This window comes from Petaurus breviceps, unplaced genomic scaffold (genome assembly GCF_028583685.1).
Source record: "Petaurus breviceps papuanus isolate PSGF00001 unplaced genomic scaffold, PetGlider_PUasm1.0 90792, whole genome shotgun sequence".
Classification (NCBI taxonomy): Eukaryota; Metazoa; Chordata; class Mammalia; order Diprotodontia; family Petauridae; genus Petaurus; species Petaurus breviceps.
In genome coordinates, this window is record NW_027187347.1 from 19,758,252 (window position 1) to 19,779,224 (window position 20,973).

Consider the following 20,973-nt stretch of genomic DNA (forward strand, 5'->3'; position numbering starts at 1 on the left):
AAGTAACTTGCCCAAGGTTACACGGCTAGTATTTTTGTGTGGGTGTTCACTGTCTCAGGCTGGAACTGAACTTGGGTCCTCCTGATTCCAGGGCCAGCGCTTTACTCACTGCGCCACCTAGCCACCCCATATAAATCTCTCTTGATTATACTGTCTACATTGATGTAATCTTGTTGCTAGAAGTTTGTTTAAAATTTTTTCATCAATATTCATTAAGGAAATTGATCTATAGTTTATTTCTCTATTTTTGCTCTTCATAGTTTAGGTATCAGAACCTCATTTGTGTCATAAAAAGAGTTTGGTAGGACTTCATTGACAATTTTTTCAAGTAGTTTATGTAGTATTAGAATTGATTGTTCTATGAATATTTGGTAGAACACACTTGTGAATTCATCTGGTCCTGGGAATTTTTTCTAGGGAGTTCATTGATGACTTGTTCAATTTATTTTTCTAGGGTAGAGTTATTTAAGTATTTTATTTCCTCTTCTATTAATTGGAGAAATTTACATTATTAAATTTATATCAAATTTTCAGGTCAGTTTTTCTGATGAAATATTTCACATTTTTTCTATTTTTTTCATTTTTTGACTTGTTTTATTGTTTCCTGATGTCTAATGGAGTCACTAACTTCCACTTGCTTAATTCTATTTTTTAAGCATTTTTTTTAGTAAGCTTTTGTACTTCTTTTCCCATTTGGCTAATTCTGCTTTTTAAAGAGTTCTTTTCTTCAGTGAATTTTTGCACCTCTTTTATCATTAGGTCAATTTTATTGGCAACCTCTCTCCCCCAGGTCTGACAGACCTCTTCTGCCAAGTTCCCAAGTTGTTTTGGGCTGGAAACAAAATGTCTTGCCATAATCTTTTGTTGGCTTTGCCATTCAGCTGAGTTGTTGCCTATACACTATTATCTTGGTTCCCCCTTAGAAGATTATCAATTCTCTACATATATTAGATATCTTTGTCAAAAAAAATTGCTTTAAAGATTTTTCCCCTCCATTAACTGATTCTCCTTTAGAATGTAAACTTTTTGAAGGAGAGGACACTTTTTCATTTCTTTGTGTCTCCTGCTGTTAGCATAGTTCCTGGCACATAGTGAGAACTTTATATATCCTTATTGACTGCATTCAATTTATTTATTTTTATTTTCTATGATACCTGTACCCCTTTTAAGAAATTAATTCCTCCCTTGATCATTGTTGTAAAGATATATCCTACCATCTCTTCTATTTTTGCAAAATTATAAGACATTGAGTTAATAAATAAGTGATACAAATATAAAATTAAATATTACACATATGTGGTCAAATATATAAATGGTGGTCAAATGAAAAAAAGTTCGCTTATCAAAAACCATGTGAAAAACATTCTACAAATCACTTTGAAGTAAGAAAGATGAGCATTAAAATAACTGTTGTTCTACCATATCCACCAAATTGGCCAACAATGGCAAAAAAGAAAAATCACTCTTCATGGTGGGAGTAGTGGAAGACCAGTATACTAATGCTTTATTATTACCTGTGTATTGGTCCAACCATTCTGGAAAGCAATTTATAGTTCTACTTCAAAAGAAATTAAACTATGACCCAGGCATACCCTAGGTATATACACCAAAGAGGTTATATATAAATATATATGATATATACAAAAATATTTATAACACTTTTTGGCATAGCAAAGAACTGGAAATAAAGCGATTACACCTGATTTGTGGAATAGCTGAAAAAACTGGTAGATGTATGTAACTGAATATTATTGTACTGCAAGAAATGACAGGCAAAATGAATTCAGAGAAATCTGGGAAGAATTGCATGAACTGATAATGTCAATATGAGCAGAACAAGGTAAACAATATATACAATGATCACAATAATGTAGGGAGAATCAGCTTTGAAAGATTATATAAATAAATGTAGTGACCAATAATGACTTCAAAAGACTGATTTAAATTTATCCACAATTTGGTGGATAAACTGGAAGTAAAGAGGGACGGACAGATGCATTTTCAGACACAACCAGTATGTTAATCTATCTTTCCTTGTTGTTCAAAGGAGGCATTCCAGGAGGGGTTAGGTGGGATAGGATGGATGTATTAGTGGGTAGTAATGAAGATGAAAAAAAAAAAGATCAAGAAAGCATTAAAATAACACACAAAAGAAAACAAACCATAACAAAAGCTCATGGTTTCACATCCTCCTTTTTTTATTCTGAAATGTTCTTGATTATTGAAAATTTCTAAGTTCATCACTATCATCATAATAATAATAATATTTTAAAGTAGTTGGAATATCCCAATAGTAGGCATAATGTTATTATGACAGTCTGGTGGCAGTCTCTTGGGAGAAGCCCAGACGGATAGGCAGTCAGCTCTGTACAGTTTGTGAGGGGATCTGACAGTGGTAGCAGGAATAAGTCATCCACAGGTTTGGAAGAGATACTTTTCAGTTCAGGCATGTTCAGCAAGTATCCATTAAGTGACTACTAGCACTGTACTAAGTATCTTTATCCCCATTGCCTCACACAGTGCTGCTCACATAGTAGTCATGTAATAAATCCTTAATATGGATGGGAATTCAAAGATGAAAAAATACCACATTTGGTGCTCTCCATATTATAAGTAGACTACAAGATAGAGTAAGAGTTATGGAAACATTCAGACAAGTACCCACAGAAAATCAGAGGAGAGAGAAATTACTTTGACTTAGGAGTGCCTAAGAAGGTTTAATGGAGTGATTGGCACCCCAGCCGGGGTGTTAGAAGGTTTTCAGACTGAAGTGAGGAGGGTGGAGACCTTGTACACATGAAGGTATGGTTTTCCATACACAGGTCTCCTTGCTTGTAACCTCTTATCTCTCACATCTCTCTTTCATGCAGCTTCCAAAATAATGTTGCTAGAGCATGTGTCATTTTCCTGTTCTTAGCATCTTCAGTAGTTCCCTGTTGCCTCTCAGATAAAATAACATCTGCTGACATTTACATAGGGCTTTAAGTTTTGTAAAACACTTTATGTATATAATTCCATCTGGACCTCACAATGACACGATAAAACAGGCAGTTTTATTATTCCTATTTTTCAATTGTGGAAACAGAAATTGAAAGCACTTACTTGACTTCTTCAGGATCCCATAGCTGTTGGGTCTGAGATAAGATTTAAACCCATATCCTCTTGCATCTAAGTCCAGTGCTCTATTAACTATGCACACGACTTCCCATTTGGGCATACAACCTCATCTTGGTACTTAAAATACTGAGTCATCTTGGTTCAGCCTAATTTATACCATTTATTTCATTTGTTCCCTGTCACACATTCTATCTTAGCCAAATGATGTATTTGCTACTCCTGGAAGTCAGCATTCCATCTTCCATGTCAAACCTTTTGCAAAATTTTTTGATGCTCACAATGCCTGGATTACATTTTTTCTTCTCTTCCACCTCTTAGAAACTCCAGCTTCCAACTCTTAGAAACTCAACTCATGTGCCAGGTCCTATAAAAAGCTTTTCCTGATCTCTCTAGTTGTTAGTGTGTTCTCTTTCATATTTACTTTTTTTTCATTATAGTAAGACATGTCAACTCTTTGAAGACAGAGAGCAGGTTGGGTGGTAGTTGTTGTTTGGTCTTCTTTATCTCCAGATTCTGGCACATTGCCTTGAATGTAGCAGTCACATGGTAAATGTTTATTGAATTTCATTAAATTAAGGATGGTCATTGCAATAATGGAGGCAGAAGAGTTTACATTCAAGATCTGGGGAAAGCTAGTAGTCTAGTTTGGTTGGAACAAATAGTGTGCATGAAGAGTAATCCAAGTAAAATAAGGTTCAAATAAATTTCCAAGAACCTTAATTGCTAAACTGAAATTTTGTATTTTGTTTTAAAGGTAATGGAAAGCCTCTTATAGTTTTGGGACAGTACTTACTTAAACACATGCCTTATAATAATTATTTTGGCAACTGTCAGGGGGAGAGAGAGGAAAAAATGGAAGCAGGGAGACTATTAAGATGTAATTCAGGGGGCGGCTAGGTGTTGCAGTAAATAGAGTGCAAGCCCTGGAGTCAGGAGGACCTGAGTTCAAATCCAGCCTCAGACACTTAACACACACGCACGCACAGACACACACACACACACACACACATCTAGCTGTATGACCTTGGGCAAGTCACTTAACCCCAATTGCCCTCCAAAAAGCAAAAAAAAAAAAGATATAATTCAGGTGAGAAGAAATGTGAGCCTGAACTAAGGCTGTGGCAGTGAGAATGGAAAGAAAGGGACAGATTTAAGAGATGATTTACAAGTAAAATGAGCCAGTTTTTGACAACTGATTGAATAGGGAAAGAAAGGGAGAGGGTAGAATCAAAGATGACTCTGAGGTTATGAACTTGGGAGACTACAAAGACAGTGATGCTCTCAACAGAAATAGGGAAAACTTAAAGGAGAGATAGTTTTAGAGGACAACAGTTTCAGACATGTTAACTGTCAATCGATCAATCAATATTAAGCACCTACTATGTGTCAGGCACTGTACTAAGCACTGGGGATACAAAAAGAGGCAAAAGACAGTCCCTGCCCTCCAGGAGCTTACAATCTAATGGGCAAGACAACATGCAAACAAATTATATACAAAGCAAGCTATGTATAGGATAATTAGGAAATAATTAAAAGAGGGAAAGTACGGGAATGAAGAGGGGTTAGGGAAGACTTCCCATAGATGGTGGGATTTTAGTTAAGACTTAAAGGAATGAATTAATTTCTTTTAGCTACTATCAAAATATTAAAGTATCACTTTATCTTCTTAAATTGTACATTTTCATTATCCGATTTATATTATTTATATATTTATTTTAAAATACTTCTAAATTGGTATATATCTGCATGTACAGAATTAGTCAATTTCATGTCACATTCATGTGGATGCCCTATGTCACAGACTAAATACTTAGCCTAGAATTGATTCAGTTCTCAGTAATCACCTGCTTCTTTAACTTGTCAATTTTGGAGGATATGGAACATTGCTGGGTGAAATATCCAGAGGGTAGGCAGTAGGAAAAAAGATTAAAATCAAAGAACTTAGTCTCTAGAACTTTCACCTTTTCTTTCTTTTATCTCATAATTTAGTCATAACTTTAGGAAGGTTTTTTTTCCTGTGGTCCTCTGTTCTTCTCTTTTTATATTCTTTCCTTCAAACATCTCATCCCTTCACATGGCTGCACCTGTCGGTAATATGTTGATGATTCTCAACTCCACAGTTCTTGATCCTTGTCCTTTTCATTAAACTCCAGTCCCATTCTCTTGTTGGACATTTCCATTTGACTGTCCCACCACCACCTCAAATTATGTCTAAACTGATTTCCCAATCTTCCATTCTTCCTCTACAAGTTCTTTCTGCCTCCTGCCTTTTTATTTTTGGCAGTGGTATATTTATTATCCTAGTCACTTAAGGTCAAAACTTTGCAGTGTTCTTTGACTTTTCCCCCTTCTGTCTCAATCATCACTAAGTCTCATTGATTAGTTTGTGTTATTACATTCAATTCTACCCATCTGTTGTCACTGCCCTGGATCAGGTTCTCATAGCTCCTGCCTAGACTATTGTAATGATTCTCTAACTGGCCACTATATTAATGGTATCTTCTTACTTTAAGGCATTTTTTCACACCTATGTCCTATTAATATTTCTAAAATACCATTTTGATTATGTCATATCTTTGATCAAAATCTTCAATAATAATACTTATAACTCACTTTATATAGCACTTTAAATTTTACAAAAAGGAAACAAGTAGAGAAGTATTATAATCCCAATGTTCAGATCTGGAAATGGACGTACAAAGGTTAAATGACTTGCCCATTGTTGCACAACTAGTAAGAGTTCTTCATCTTCCAGAATTCTGAACTCTTTTATCTGGTATTTAAGGTTCATCGTACCCTTTTAAGTTCTTCTCCTGTTTCTTAGCATGAAGTAGGGAAGTTCAACTCTAGGCAGAGTGATTTATATATTATTTTTTCAATATGCCTTGCTTACCCTAGCATCTTTGCGTTTAGTCACATCATTCCCATCTCCTCCCTGATACCAGAATAACCATTGCTTGTTCTAGATGACTTTCTGAATGCTAACTTCAAGCTATGACTGAAACCTTTGCCTTCCTGAGAATTTCTTCAATTCCCCCCTTTTACTGAACATATTTTTCTTGTAGAACATGTCCAACTTATTTGACATTGGTCATATGCCACTGAATTGTATTGTTACTTAGCTTTTTAAATATCGATAAATATTCTTCTTCGCAGCTGTAAGTTTCTTTAGAGGATGTACTGTGTACATAGCCTTCCTTAGTTATTAATATGGTATCTTCTACATGATAGATACTCAGTAAATATTAATTGGTTACTCTACAAAATATATGATCATCTCTAAAATAACTGGTTTGGCTCATTTATATCCAATATATTAACATGAAGCAAAGATTTCATAGTACATGGTCACAGAATGAAGGTTGAAATCTTGTTGCATTTCAGCTTTAAGAAGCTATCCATTGAAAGCCATTTTAATCAAAATTTTATTTTATCAAATACTAATTGAATATTAGAAATTTTAATAAGGTTTTTCTATGAATGGTATTTGTTTTCAGATTCTCCACAAGAATCTAACCTAAAGATAATTTGTAATTTCTAGTGTTTTTTTAATATTTTAAAATCTTTAATAGACTGAATTAAAAATAAATTTCTCTTGATATTTTTTCAGCTGTTAATAGGCTACGAAAATGGAACTGTGGTACTCTGGGACCTGAAATCAAAAAGAGCAGAACTGAGAGTTTATTATGATGAGGTAAGTAGTTTCCTGTTATTCAGAAAAATTACTATTATATTATATTGACCAATTTGAAGAAATGTGTGTTACATTGAAAAACCCACACTTTTTATTGTAAGATATGACTGTTTGGAAAGTATTACATATAATACTACTAAAATTTAGAAATATTTCTTCATAGAATCAGCAGTAATTATCAGTACTTTTTGAAGATATTTAAAACTTTAACTGTTTATACCTAAGTACTCTAGCATGGAGGGGGTGGGATACGAAACATAGAGATAACGGGTCTGTGACACTCAAAGAATTGGCATCCTAGTTGAAATGAAGGTGATGAATGGATACCTCTACAATATATTATAGGCCTCTAATTATCCACAGTAATTGAAAGGCATGTTACTTATCCCTAATTGGTAGCTAATCCCCAAATCATAGTATTAAGGTTTAGAAAGTTTCTTTGTATTTAAATATGAGTACAGTGATAACTGATCCAGAAATTCATAAGACAAGCAGTTCTCAATTCATAAATAAAAAGTTATTTGTAAATTGATCATTTGGAACTCAAACTGTATTTTCTCATTGACCCAATATTTTAAATAATTGTTAGGAGAGTCAACAAAAAATGATTCAGCCCATAATTCACCTGAACTATAATATTAGGATCATAGATTTAGAGCTAGAAGGAACCTTGGAGAACTTTGATTACAGTCTTCACCCTTCTATAGATGGGGAAACTGAGGCATGGGAGAGGGCAGATTACAGGATCACACAGCTTGTAAATTTGAGATGGGATTTGAAACCATATCTTCTTGATTCCAAGTCTAGTGCTTTATCCACTCTTTCAGGCTTAGTACTATAGAACTTAACTGCTTCATATGATAACAATTATGTGATTCCCTTAAACTTGTGTTTAGAATTACAGTTTGGTATCTGAGCAATACATTTATTCCCACTGCAGCCAATTGAGTACTCTTTTTTTTTTCCTACTGCATAACAGTTAGAGCTGGACTCCCTTTGTTCCAAACCAGTCATGGTTGCTGCTAGGACTAAGTCCCAAAGACTGGCCCACTCACTTCCATTCCATTGTTACCACCTCTTTTCTCTGACTAGGATTTCTTTCTCTCTTTCCTGACTCAGTGAACAACAGAATGTAGTCTCATAAGGAGCCTTTAAAAAGTATTTTAATATGTTTAAACTATTAACAATTAAGATGTTTTGATGGTCCTGTATAGTTCAAACTCCTCTGTATCTTGTAGGCAACTCTTGTCCAGGTGTTCCCATAAATCTTCCATAGGGACTCTGTGTAGAAGATCTTTCTCCATTTTTCTTGAAATTAAATGGATACCAATGAACACATGGATTATCCATCACTTATCCCTAGCTTTCACTATATAATCAGCCTAGATCTTTTTTAGATCACATGTCCCTCTAATGATGTCCTTTATACCAATTCTTCTATGCTTTTCTTTGTTGGAAATATATTTCAGCTTACTCATGCCCACCATATTTCACTTCATTGCCATTTGTGTGATTCAAGTATAGTTCTTCAGATACTATGGTATTCCATGACTTGCAACATTAATGGAAGAATATTGGCACTAAAAAGATGGTCCTTTGCTTCATCAGGAAGTTCAAGGTTATTAAAAATAAATGCACAATTTCCCAAAAGCAATCTGACCAAATCTTCAACTTCTGATTATTTCTTAATCCAGTTCATCATCTCTGTACAATATCTGTCCAAGATGAACTAGAGGAATGGGTTGTCTATCCAAGTTTGCATATCATAGTTTGAACAATCGAGATTCTTTATTTATATTTTTCCTGTATGGATAGATAGAAAATAACTCTTTTGAGAACTATGGAGTTCATTTGGGAGAATCTAGTATGTCAGGACTTGATGTAATCAGCATAATATCATCCACAAACAGCAATAGTTGGAGGACCTCACAATCCAAATGGAATTCTTCCATTTGGACTGTTCTATATATCTTCTATTCCCACAGCAAACATATTTATACTGCCTATACAATTTCCCTCTTTTGTGTCTTCCTTGCTGTTAATAATCAGAGGATCATCTGACAAAATTATCATTGCTATTATATCTTTCAAGGAATCTTACGTGACTTGAATATTTGGGGTTCTGTTTTGTCTTGTGCGGTGTTTTTTTTTTTTGTTTTGAGTTTTGCTGTGTGCAATGAGATTTTGTTTTCTCCCAACCTTTCAACAAATTTTGTGATTGCAAAAATATAGTCAGTGGTAAAACATCATTTGCAAAAGCCTCTCTATTCATTCCTCATATGATCTGCAGGGATTCCATTCATGCACATATAGATTGATCTCAGAAAAATTTTGTGTAGAAAGGAAAGTAGGCAAAAATGGATAGGTAGCCTATTTCTATGGCTGGTCCTTGGAAAACACACAGAGTCTGTTATTAGGACAATGATCAAAGTGTTTCCATAACAGTAGAATATGTCAAAGCCTTTGTTCTTTTGGCATAACTTTTAAGAAACTCTGATTCCTTCTATGCCATGATGAAAGATTATAGTATTGGTGGGGGGTGGTGGGCTGGGATGAAGCCAAGATGGCAGGGTAAAAGCAGGAACTTGCTTCAGCTCTGACTCCAACCACTTCCAATACCGGTAAAAAAAATGACTCTAAACAAATTTTAGAGCTACAGAACCCACAAAGTGACAGAGGGAAGCAAATCTCCCTCCAAAGGCAGCCTGGCAGGCCCATAGGAAGGGTGTGCTACACCCACACTGGGAGCTGAGCATAGTCCATCATGAACTGTGCAGGGTCCAGACCCAAGGCAACCCAACCAGCTAGAGCAGACATCAGAAGAGTAAATCACCAGCAGTTGTGGCAGTTTCCAGACTTCTCAACCCATAAATGCCAAAGAGAAAGTAAAAGGTCAGTGGGGAACTCTGTTGGAATTGGGTGACAGAGGAGCTCAGTTCAACTCCTAACCCCAGGGTAAGAGGTGGTAAAGGCTCAGTGGCTGCAGCTGCTGCCACATGGCTGTCTCCAGAGCTCCTGGCCTGCAGATCATAGGGGGTAATTGCTCTTCCTTTGACCTGCTTGAATCTGGGTCTTGGCTGGTGGTCCTGAGGTGAGCAACACCAGTGTGACAAAGCTTGTGGGAGCTGTAGAGAGGGAACCCTTATTATAGCTCTGGCAACTGTTAAAACCCCAGTGATTTGGGACACAGCTTTTTCCACTCTGGAAGCAGAGTTCTACCATGGCAAAGAGCTCAAAAGTCAAGTAAGTGGTTGGCAAGATAAGCAAGCAGAGGAAGCACAATCAGACCATAGAATTTTGGGGGACAAAAAGTATCAAAACATGGAACCAGAAGAAGAAAACAAAGTCAAAACTCCATCATCAAAAGCTTCCAAGAAAAATATGAAATGGGTACAGGCCATGGAGGAGCTCAAGAAAGATTTTGAAAATCAAGTAAGAAAAGTGGAGGAAAAATTGGAAAGAGAAATGAGAATGACGCAAGAAAATCACGAAAAGTAAGTCAATGACCTGCTAAAGGAGACCCCCAAAAATACAGTGAAGAAAAAAACCCCTTAAAAATAGACTAACTCAAATGGCAAAAGAGGCCCAAAAAGCCAGTGAGGACAAGAATGCCTTAAAAAAGTGAATTGGCCAAATGGAAAAGGAATTTCAAAAACTCACTGAAGAGAATAACACCTTCAAAATTAGATTGGACCAAATGGAAGATAATGACTTTATGAGAAATCAAGATACTATTAAACAGATCCAAACAAATGAAAAAATAGAAGACAATGTGAAATATCTCATTGGAAAAACCATTGACCTGGAAAATAGATCCAGAAGAGATAATTTAAAAATTATTGGACTACTTAAAAGCCATTATCAAAAAAAAGGGGGGCCTAGAAATCATCCTTCAAGAAATTCTCAAGGAAAATTTCCCTGATATTCTAGAACCAGAGGACAAAATAGAAATTGAAAGAATTCACCAATCACCTCTTGAAAAAGATCCCACAAAGAAAACTCCTAGGAATATCATAGCCGAATTCCAGAGTTCCCAGGTCAAGGAGAAAATACTGCAAGGTGTCAAGAAGAAACAATCTGAGTATTGTGGAAACACAATCAGGATACCACAAAATCTAGCAGCTTCTTCATTAAGGAATCAAAGGGCTTAGAATATGATATTCTAGAGGTCAAAGGAGCTAAGATTAAAACCAAGAATCACCTACCCAGCAAAACTGAGTATAATGCTTCAGGGGGAAATATGAATGAAATAGAGGACTTTCAAGCATTCTTGATAAAAAAAAAACAGTGCTGAACAGAAAATTTGACTTTCAAATACAAGAAGCAAGAGAAGCATAAGAAGGTAAACAGGAAAAAGAAATCATAAGGAACTTATTAAAGTTGAACTATTTACATTCCTACGTGGAAAAATGATCATTCTAACTTAGACTTTTTGTCAGTATGAGGATAGTTGAAGGGAATATATATGTGCGTGTGTATGTGTGTATATGTCTGTGTATACATACATATATATGTATAGAAGGGTATATGTGTGTAAAAGTACATATGTGAGTTGCGTATATGTGTGTACGTGCATATAAAGACAGTGGGCACAGGATGAGTTGAATATGAAGGGATATCTAAAAAAATTAAGAGGTGATAGAGGAATATATTGAGAGGAGAAAGGGACAGATAGAATAGGGTAAATTATCTCCAATAAAAGAGGAAAGAGAAAACTGTTACAGTGGAGGGGAAGAACAGGAAGGTGAAAGGAAATGAGTCAACATTACTCACACTGGATTTGGCTTTAGGAGGGAATAGCATAGACATTCAATTGGGTATCTTACCCTGCAGGAAAGTAGGGGGAAATAGATGAGAGGGTATGATAGAAGGGAGGGCAGATTGGGATAGAGGGTAGTTAGAAGCAAACACTTTTGAAAAGGGACAGGGTCAAAGTAGAAAATTAGAATAAGTGAGGGGCGGGATAGGATGGAGGGAAATATAGTTAGTCTTTCACACTATAACTACTATGGAAACATTTTACATAACTACACATGTACAACCTATATTGAATTGCTTGTCTTCCCAGTGGGAGTGGGTGAGGAGGGAAGAAGGGAAAGAAACTAGAAATCAAAGTTTTAAAAACAAATGTTTAAAAAAATGGTTTTTTACATGCAGCTGGGAAATAAAATATACAGGCACTGGGGTATAGAAATCCATCGTGCCCTACTATAAAGTTGGGGGGTTGGAGATCAGGGAGGATAAAAGAGAGAACAAGATTGGGGAAGGGGTATTCAGTAGGCTTACTATATTGGGGTAGGGGAAAGATGGGCAAAAAATTTATAACTCAAAATCTTGTGGAAATGAATGTTGAAAACTAAAAATAAATTAATAATAAGTACAAAAGTAAAAAAAAAATTAAAAAGAAGTAGCATAAGATGACTGTGAAAGAACTAGTTCTCAAACCTTTTCTGTCCAACTAATGATGTACAAAATTTTTGTGCAAAGAGTCCTGGGATAAAATTCATCCATATTTCAGAGGAAAATCTGATTTTGTTCCTCTGGATCAGAGCAGTAATTCAGGGCTGAAGAAAAAGACAAGGTATTCGAGTACAGAGGGAATATTGTGGGACAGGGCTAGGACTGTTGCTACTGCTATTTTTATTGAATTTGGAGTTAGTTGATGTGAATGTCAGGGGTTAGTAGCCATGAGGTTCATCATCCCCATTTTCTTTCCTTTTACCCCTTATGAGTACCAGTCCTTACCACAGAACCTACCCGAACCTGCCATGAGACAAAGTGAAAAGTAAATATTGATCCTTTAATGTTAACAACAGAATTAATTAAGCAGAGAATGTTATGGTGTCAATAGGAATCCAGAGAAGACTATTGTGGATAAAAAAGCACTGACTTCTTGTTGGTGCCCCAAGAAGAGTCTCTCAGATGGCATTTTACTGATTCTGACCTAATTTCCATATTATTGTCTCCTTTAGATGTTGCCAAAGAGAAATCTCTATAGTTGGAGGAAAAGAGAAACAATCAATTATAAGTAGTGAAATAAAAGGAGAAAAAGGCATTGCTACAAAAACAGAAAACATGGGAACAATTATGCTTGTATACTGAAAGGCAGCACATTTGGTGGAAAGACCACTGGAGATGAGTTCAAGTTCCCACTTTACCATTTATTAGCTATGCCACCTTGGGCAAGCCATTTGAGCTCTTTGAGCTTCAGAATTGTGTTGTGTTTATTAAAAATACTGTTGATACCATTTTAAAAATATCACCTTCATTTCCAAATATATCTCTACCCCTCAAAAAGCCATCCCTTATATGTGTGGAGAGGAGTGGAGAGGTGCTACTACACTTGTGATAAATACTTTTTTAAAAGGGTCATCCCATCCACAAAAACATCTGTTGAATCTCGGTGAATATAATGTTCCATTCTCAAGACTCCTCTCTCAGCAAAGGAAGGAGGGATACATGTTTTCTTATCTCTTTTATTTTTGGTGGGGAGAGGCAGTTAAGTTTGGCCTTTACAATTAACAGTGTCCAGTTTCTTTGTGTTGTTGCTAATATTGTTCTTTCCAATTACATTGTAGTCATTGTTTATATTGCATCAGTTTATGTAAGTCTTCTTATGCTTCTCTGTATTTTTCATATTCATCATTTATTATGGAACAGGAATTTTTGATTATATTCACATACCACAATCTATTTAGCCATTCCATATTTGATGGGGGATTGCTACCAGTTTTTTGGTACTAGGGAAAGAATGCTGCTACAAATATTTTGGGCATGTAGAACCTTTCTATCTTTGTCTTCCTTGGGGCATATATCTTAACAATAGGAACCCTCAGATTCAGTATTATTATTTATAAGATGGGAATAATAATAATTGCACTATGCATTTTGTAGGATTGCTGTAATGAAATCTCTTTATAAACTGTAAAATGCTATGTAAATGTTAATTGCTATTATTGCCTAGAAATGACTACTCTTCAAGGGAAGTATTGCCAGGAAAAGTATTTATGGGATGGAGGGAAGAAAGATTGAAGTTGTTTTTAGCGATTGCTCTCCATTTCAACTCAAGATGGAGAGAATCTTAGAATAGCTCAAATCTCAAAATAGCCTAGCTGGCTTTCCAGAATGTCTTCCTAATCCTAAATACCTTTCTTGTAGACTTTGAATAGGGAAGGGAATATACTGAAACTATTGAAAATAAAGTGAATTATTCTGAGCTGAAAACCTGAGAAAGTATGCGTTTGGGAATATTTATGTTTTTAATTGTTCATAAATTCTAAGGACTCTTTCAAAACTTCACATGAGAATATTTCAAGAGTGGGTGTAAGCACTATAAGAATCTTCTTCAGTGTTTCCTAGTTGCCTGTGCCTTTATTCTAGGATTTCTTCAATGCATTCTAGTGAGGAAACCCCTATATCAAACTATGTAGTATGTATGGCTAAATTATCTTCAAATATGTTTAGAAGATTGATGGGGGGGGAGTAAGGAAGCAAAGTACTTTTTAAAAAAGGCTTGGCAGGGCTAAAAGTTGGTAGTTTACTTAATAGGTGACTCTAAGCAATTATACACAAATTAATTTGTACTGTAATAGATTCAAAAATTATGAAATATGGCTACTGGAATCAGTCGTTATGATAGTGAAGGTAACCATCCTAACTGGTAAAAAACTGTCTGGTCAATGGCACTGGCTGGGTGTCATGTTCATTCTGTTAGGATTTGTAGTGCAGTTTTTGCCATGAAGAATAAAAGTGACCCAAAGCTGACCCTGGTCTGTTCTGTCTGCCGCAAAGAGAATGTTGGGGCCTCATGAGGTTGATGCCTTACTTTGATGAGACAAGCGGCTAGATAAAAATCCCACTTATGGGAATCTTTTAGCCAAGAAACAGCTCTAGCAGCTGGAGAAGAGAGCTGGAGGAGGAATCTAAAGCAGACTATTGTCATGATGCTCCTATCTCATCTCCCTGAAGAGCACAGCCTGAGAAGACCTCTGACTCTAGGAAATAAGGAAAAGTAAGTTAAAAACTCAAGGCTTAATTAAGGATTACTAACACTTTATAATAGTCAGCAGGCTACTCTGTGGTTATTACACGTTTTAAATTCCTTTGTCTTGCTTATATGGCATATCTATACATTATATTTTCTTTAGAGAGGCATTATAATAATATAGATATATTTTTGTTTTTAAATGAATATTCAACTGTGGAAGTGTTTTATCTTTTAGATAGTGGTTATTTGTACTTGGCATGAGAAACATAACATCTGATTCAGGGGCATGCCTTACATATGCAACCAATTTCCTAATATCCCAGATCACATCCTTAAATTTTTATATAAATTAGGAAGTATCACAGAGACTGATACTAGCAGCTAGAATTATTGATCTTAATTCTGAAGTTTCCATGGGCCAGAGCAGAATTTCTTTAGTTGATCTTACCTATGCTTTGACCAAAGCATTGTTATTAACAATTGAGCATTTCTAATTGATTATCAATTTTAAAAGCTGAATTTTTAAGTCTACTTCCTGGATCTTCCAGTAGGAATTATTATTAACTTTTTGCATGTCATGGGCCCCTTTGGCAGTCTAATAAAGCCTATGGATCCCTTCTCAGAATTTTTTTAAATGCATAAAATAAAATACATAGGATTACAAAGGAAATCAATTCTATCAAAGCACAGTTCTCAACATATGTTTAAAAAATGTTAATGGACCCCAGGTGAAGATCCCCTGTTCTAGAGGCTGGTTAGTTTATCTTGGCTACATGAACCAAGGCTGTTTCTGGTTAGTTTACCTTGCTTGCAATGTGGATGTGGGCTTCCAGGTTATGGAAGTACCTGTTAGGATTACAAAGGCATATTAACTAGAGAAGAGTTCTGTCTTCTAGAGTCCCATTTGCAATAGTCATTAGACAAAAAAATCATATCAATGTGTGCCCACTAAACAGACACACTAACTCTCACATACATAAAATAATTTAACTGACAAAAAAACAAATATGAAATTTTAAATAAATATGAATACCACCAAAATGAAATTTAAGTAATACTGCATTATTTAATCATTATTCTATTTGATATATGGTGTCCCCTTTGAAACATAAGTTTGGTGAGAGCAAGGCTTGTGGTACAAAGCTGGGAAAGGGAGCAGAAGGAGAAGAGAACAGGTAGAGTTCAGAGCAATTCTCTCAACTCTTCACTTACAATCACTAAGGAAGCTTTTTCCAGGGCTCTGAGCTGTCTCTAGGCTTAGTTAAGAAGCAGTAGATAGGCAACCCAGGTCCCTGGGACTGCTGTGGATCATGACACTGAGAACAGTGGAGGAAGAAAAGAAGAAGGGAAGGGTAAGAAAGAGTGGTGCCTTTACTGTGGATATTCCTGCAAGAGCCTTACAGTAGAATACTGGGTGGTGGTGGCAATAGTGTCAATGACCACGTATCCCTGCCTTTCACCCTGAAGGAACGGAGAGAAAACGAAGAACCCCTTCTCTCTCCCAGCTCCACTTGGGCCCTTTCAGCCTAGTGGGGAGGGGTGGGGGTTGACTGAGCTAAGAAGGAATGATGGGTGAGGGAGCATTATCTGAAGAGCTGCAAAGCCAGTCGCACACAGATTGTCCAGCATTTTCTACAAGACGGGTTTTTTTTTCCCACTCTTTGTTGGAACTTATCAGTATAATTTAATTTTTGTAATAGATAACTCAGAAGTCTTGAAAAACCAGTGATTACATATGAAAGAGCCACATTTGGTTAAAATGCTGTAATCACTGGATTAGACTCTCTAATGGATGAGTAAGAGAGGTAGAGATTTAAAGTGAATGAACTGAACATTTATGCTTTTTTATTTAAAAATACGTAAATATTAAAATACCATTCATTTAACAACCATTAAGTACCTACCATATAGAATGCATTCTGCTAAGGGGATGGGTATTATTCCAAATAATGTTAATTATTCTTTATTAGCCATGGATCGCAGAAGTATAGATTTAGTATAGGAATATATCTTCAAGGTCTAATCCAACACCCTTATTTTACGCATAAGTGAGGAACTGAGACCCAGAGAAATTAAATGACTTGACAAAGATCACAGAAATGATAAGAATAAGACATGAAATTTTAATCTAGAACCTCTGACTCAAAATCCAGTGGATTTTTTTTCACTGCATACAATACCTGTATATAAGGCTCCATAGTTTACAAAGCATTTTGACATATATCACCTCGGTTTTTACTCAATAGTCGTATGGAGTTATTAGAGGTTAAGGGCTGGCCCATTTATCTTAAACTAGTCATCACTCCAAGTTGCCATGCTCCTGAGGGTTTAATAATTCCCAGATTCTGGTCCCCAACTCTCTGGGCCCCAAGTTCTAGGAGGAACCTAGAGGCCTGGATCTTGCCTTCTGAAAGGACTGCCTAGGAAGTGAAATTTTTGGTTATTCCCCTGCTTGAATCCCTAAAGAGGAAGCTTCTATATGAGTTTAAAAGGAATTAAATCTTGCATCACGTGACAAACATTAGTTGCTCAGATCTCAGGGACTGAACTCTAACTGAATATTTCTACTGATAGAAAGCTCACTATTTCAAAGAAAGTGCATTTCTTTATTGCCTAGCTCTCATTATTAGAAAGTTCTTTCTTATGTGAAGCCCAGATCTTCTGCCTTGTAATTTCTACTCACTGATTTAAGTTTGTTTCTCTGAAGCTACGTGAACCAAGACTAATTCCTGTTTCACAAGATAGCTTTTCAAATATTTGGGGAGAAAAAAAGATCATGACTCCACTGTGCCTTTTCTTTTCTAGGATAAGAACAGAAATAAAAACTGTAGCAAGATTTAGAAAGAAATACTATGCCTAAGTAAAAACAGTAACTTTTTTTCACTAACCTTTGCTTATAATCATTAACTATTTAATTTTCTTCCTTCCCAGGCTACACCTATTGGGGAAGATACCTCTTTTAGGCTTGGTTTAGCTCATCTTTACATTGAAAGTTCACTTTTGGCAGATTTCTATCAGACATGGCATGTGCCCCTTGTTAGAGCAAAATTTTACCTCTTCAGCTCTTTGCATTATAGTATATAATTCAGTCTTGGGTCCCTGTTTTCAACCTTTATGATCAGAACAGAAAAAACTTCTACCTCCAAACAATCACTTAGTACATATTAAATGTCTACTATGTACCAGTCATTGGGCTAGATACTAAAGATAAAAATACAAAGAACAAAAGAATCCCTATGTTCAAGAAACTTATATTCTGAAGGAAAAGAAATACATGTCAGTATGTGTAGAATACATCTAAAGATAATAAATAAACAGCAGTTAGGAAGGGCACTAATAGTTGTGGGACATCACAAAGGTCTTCATATAGAAAGTGGTGCTTGAGTAGTTTATATATATATATATACATATATATATATATTTTTTTTTTCCTTGTCTAAACAGAAAAAAAAAATAACAAGATGGCAGGGGGAGGGGATTCCAAGCACTTACTCTGTGCCTGGAAAATATTATCTCATTTGATCCTCACAACAACCCTGACAGGTAGGTGTTATTATGATTCCCATTTTATAGTTAAGTAAACTGAGGCAGGTAGTGATTAAGTGAATTTCTTTCCCAGAGTCATGTAACTAATAGGTATTTGAGGCTGGATTTGAACTAAGGTCTTCTTGAGTCCAGGCCCAGAATTCTATCTTCTTCACCACATATCTGCCTCAAAACAACAGCAATAACAACAACAAAAAAAAAACCCAAACAAAAAACATGGAGTTCATGCAGGCTCCCCACCCCCCCACTGAAACTTCTATAGACAGGGTTTACATGAATGACTAAGTTACTAATAGAGTATAACTCCCACTTCATTCTCTTAATTTGAAGTTTTATTGCACATTTCTATTAGTTGCTGCCATCCAACATCATCATCTTCATCCCCTTGCCTGAATGGGGTTCTTGAGCTCTGCCATAGAAGAAAGCAGGATAGTAATTCTTATTTGATCTTTTCTAACAGAATTTTGAGACAGGAGTCATTTGATATTAGAATATGATTCCAAGTTATATTGCTGAATATGGAAATCAACAAGACAACTGATTCAAAAAAAATCAAGACTTTCTGTAATGACGTTATAGAACTAGGAAGTCATTAAGGGAGTCAAAGCTGAGGGAGGTCAGCTAAGAAAGTATAGGTATAATAACTACAGTTAAGTAGACAAGACATAGCCATCTGCAAGGTGAGCATATTAATAAGGAGTGTTGGTGAACCCTGGTGCTTTGCTGACTCCAGGGAGGGAGATCCAGTCTTCTAAGTGAAACTTTCCCCTGATTGAAGTATGAAAGGATCAATAAATTCTCAGGGAAGATTTTACAAAAATATGTACACACATGTATAGGATTATGAAAAAGTGGGAAGATGGAAAGGAAGAATAAGAGGTATAAAATGGGACATTCTTTTGGTAATTTTTCTAGTATAGTTCCCACAATGGATATTCCAAACCTATAAATCTCTCAATTCCCCAATCGTAGAAGCCCATCTTTTATTTTCAAGAGGGAGAATCATAGAGTTATAGAATCTGATGAGACCTTCAAAGTCTTTTAGTCCAACACTTTCACTTTGCACATGAAACCCAGCGAGATCAGATGCATAAGAGCATACAGTGACTTATTGGTATCTAGGCATAGAAAAATAGTCAAGTCTCCTGATTTTCAGTCCATTGAATTTTCTGCTTTTGTCTTCTCATCTATTAGGTGCCTTTCTAGGTGTATTTGTATTTCTGCTTCCATCTTATCTTTTCCTTAAGTAATACAAAAAGGTCCCTTTTTAGAGTTAATCCTTTCTCCTATGCTCTTGATTTCACCTCCCCTGATTCCAAATCAGTCTTACCCATTTATCTCCTCCCTCCCCAGCATGTATCATTTTCTCCCTCTTTACTCCTAGTTCCCTTATTGTCTGCCTTCAAACTAGATAAGTCTCACCTCTCTGGGGGAAAATATATAAAAATCTTTGTACCTAACCAGTGGTACATTCTATATGCCACTGTATTATTTCCTTCCTTTCATGACCAAAGTTCTTAAGTCCTTGGTCTATACTTGATGTCTTTGTTTCCATTTGATTTTTTCCTAGCCCTTTCAGTTAGCCTTGTTTCCATAATTCCCTGAAAACTTCATCTTGAAAGCCACTTTATTGCTTAACTCATTGACCTTTTCCACCATCTTTATTCTCTGGTATTTTTTACATTGTTGAATGTTCTCTTGCTTCAACTTGGTGACTCTGTACTATTTTGAATCTCATTCTACTTATTCTTTCACTGGTCTTTTTTTTCTTCTTCTTCCTGCCTCAAAGTTCAGCACTTAGCCTTCTGCTCCATGGTTTTTTATTTTTCCTATTTAAGACCTACAGCTGCCAGCAGATACTCATAGTACATAGTATATAAAACAGAATAAAGGTAAAAGGTCTTTAATGAGGTTATGTAAAGTAGATATATTACTTCAAGACAAACAAATGCAATAGCTATCCAGGGAATATAATGAAAGTAAAGGTGAAGGATCATGACCTTAAACTGTAGATTTCCTAGGAATCCTAGCTTTTATCTTTGCTTAGTCATTGCGTTTTTTTGACACAACTGGATGAGCAGATTTCTATACTTGTGCTAACTCTCAGATAATTGGCATTTGTACCCAAATGTTCTCAAGGCTTGAACTATTGAAGTCATTTTGCTTTTGTTCAGTCATTTTTTTAGTTGTGTCTGATTCTTAATGACCCCATTTGGAGTTTTCTTGGCAAAGACATTAGAGTGATTTGCCATTTCCTTCTCCAGCTCATTTTACTGATGAAGAAACTGAGACTAACAGGGCTAATTGACTTGCCCAGGGTCACACAGCTAGCAAGTGTCTGAGGCCAGATTTGAACTCAGGAAAATGAGTCTGACTCCAGGCGCACCAGTCTATCCACTGATTGACCTAGCTGCCTATTAAAGTCATTGGTAGCTCCCAAATCTATAAATCTAATTTTGACTTCTTACTCACCAGACAATTCCATATAAATATCCTACCCAAAATGGATCACATTATCTTCTCTTAAAAAAAGAAGGCTACCCTTCTTAACTTCACTGACTGCATTGACATTCTACCAGTTACCTAGTGTTAGCAGCTACACATTCTCACAGATATTCAGAGGCTCAAG

At 35.9% G+C, this 20,973-nt stretch overlaps 1 protein-coding gene across 2 annotated transcripts in view; it reads left to right on the plus strand.

The window, feature by feature from the left end:
* The window catches only part of STXBP5L (syntaxin binding protein 5L), a 423,473-nt gene that overhangs the window by 200,371 nt on the left and 202,129 nt on the right, over window positions 1-20,973 (plus strand). For both annotated transcript variants that reach the window (XM_069070001.1, XM_069070002.1), the window contains one exon: window positions 6,728-6,811. In XM_069070001.1, the coding sequence (XP_068926102.1) occupies window positions 6,728-6,811 (84 nt within the window). The remainder of the gene's footprint in view (window positions 1-6,727; window positions 6,812-20,973) is intronic.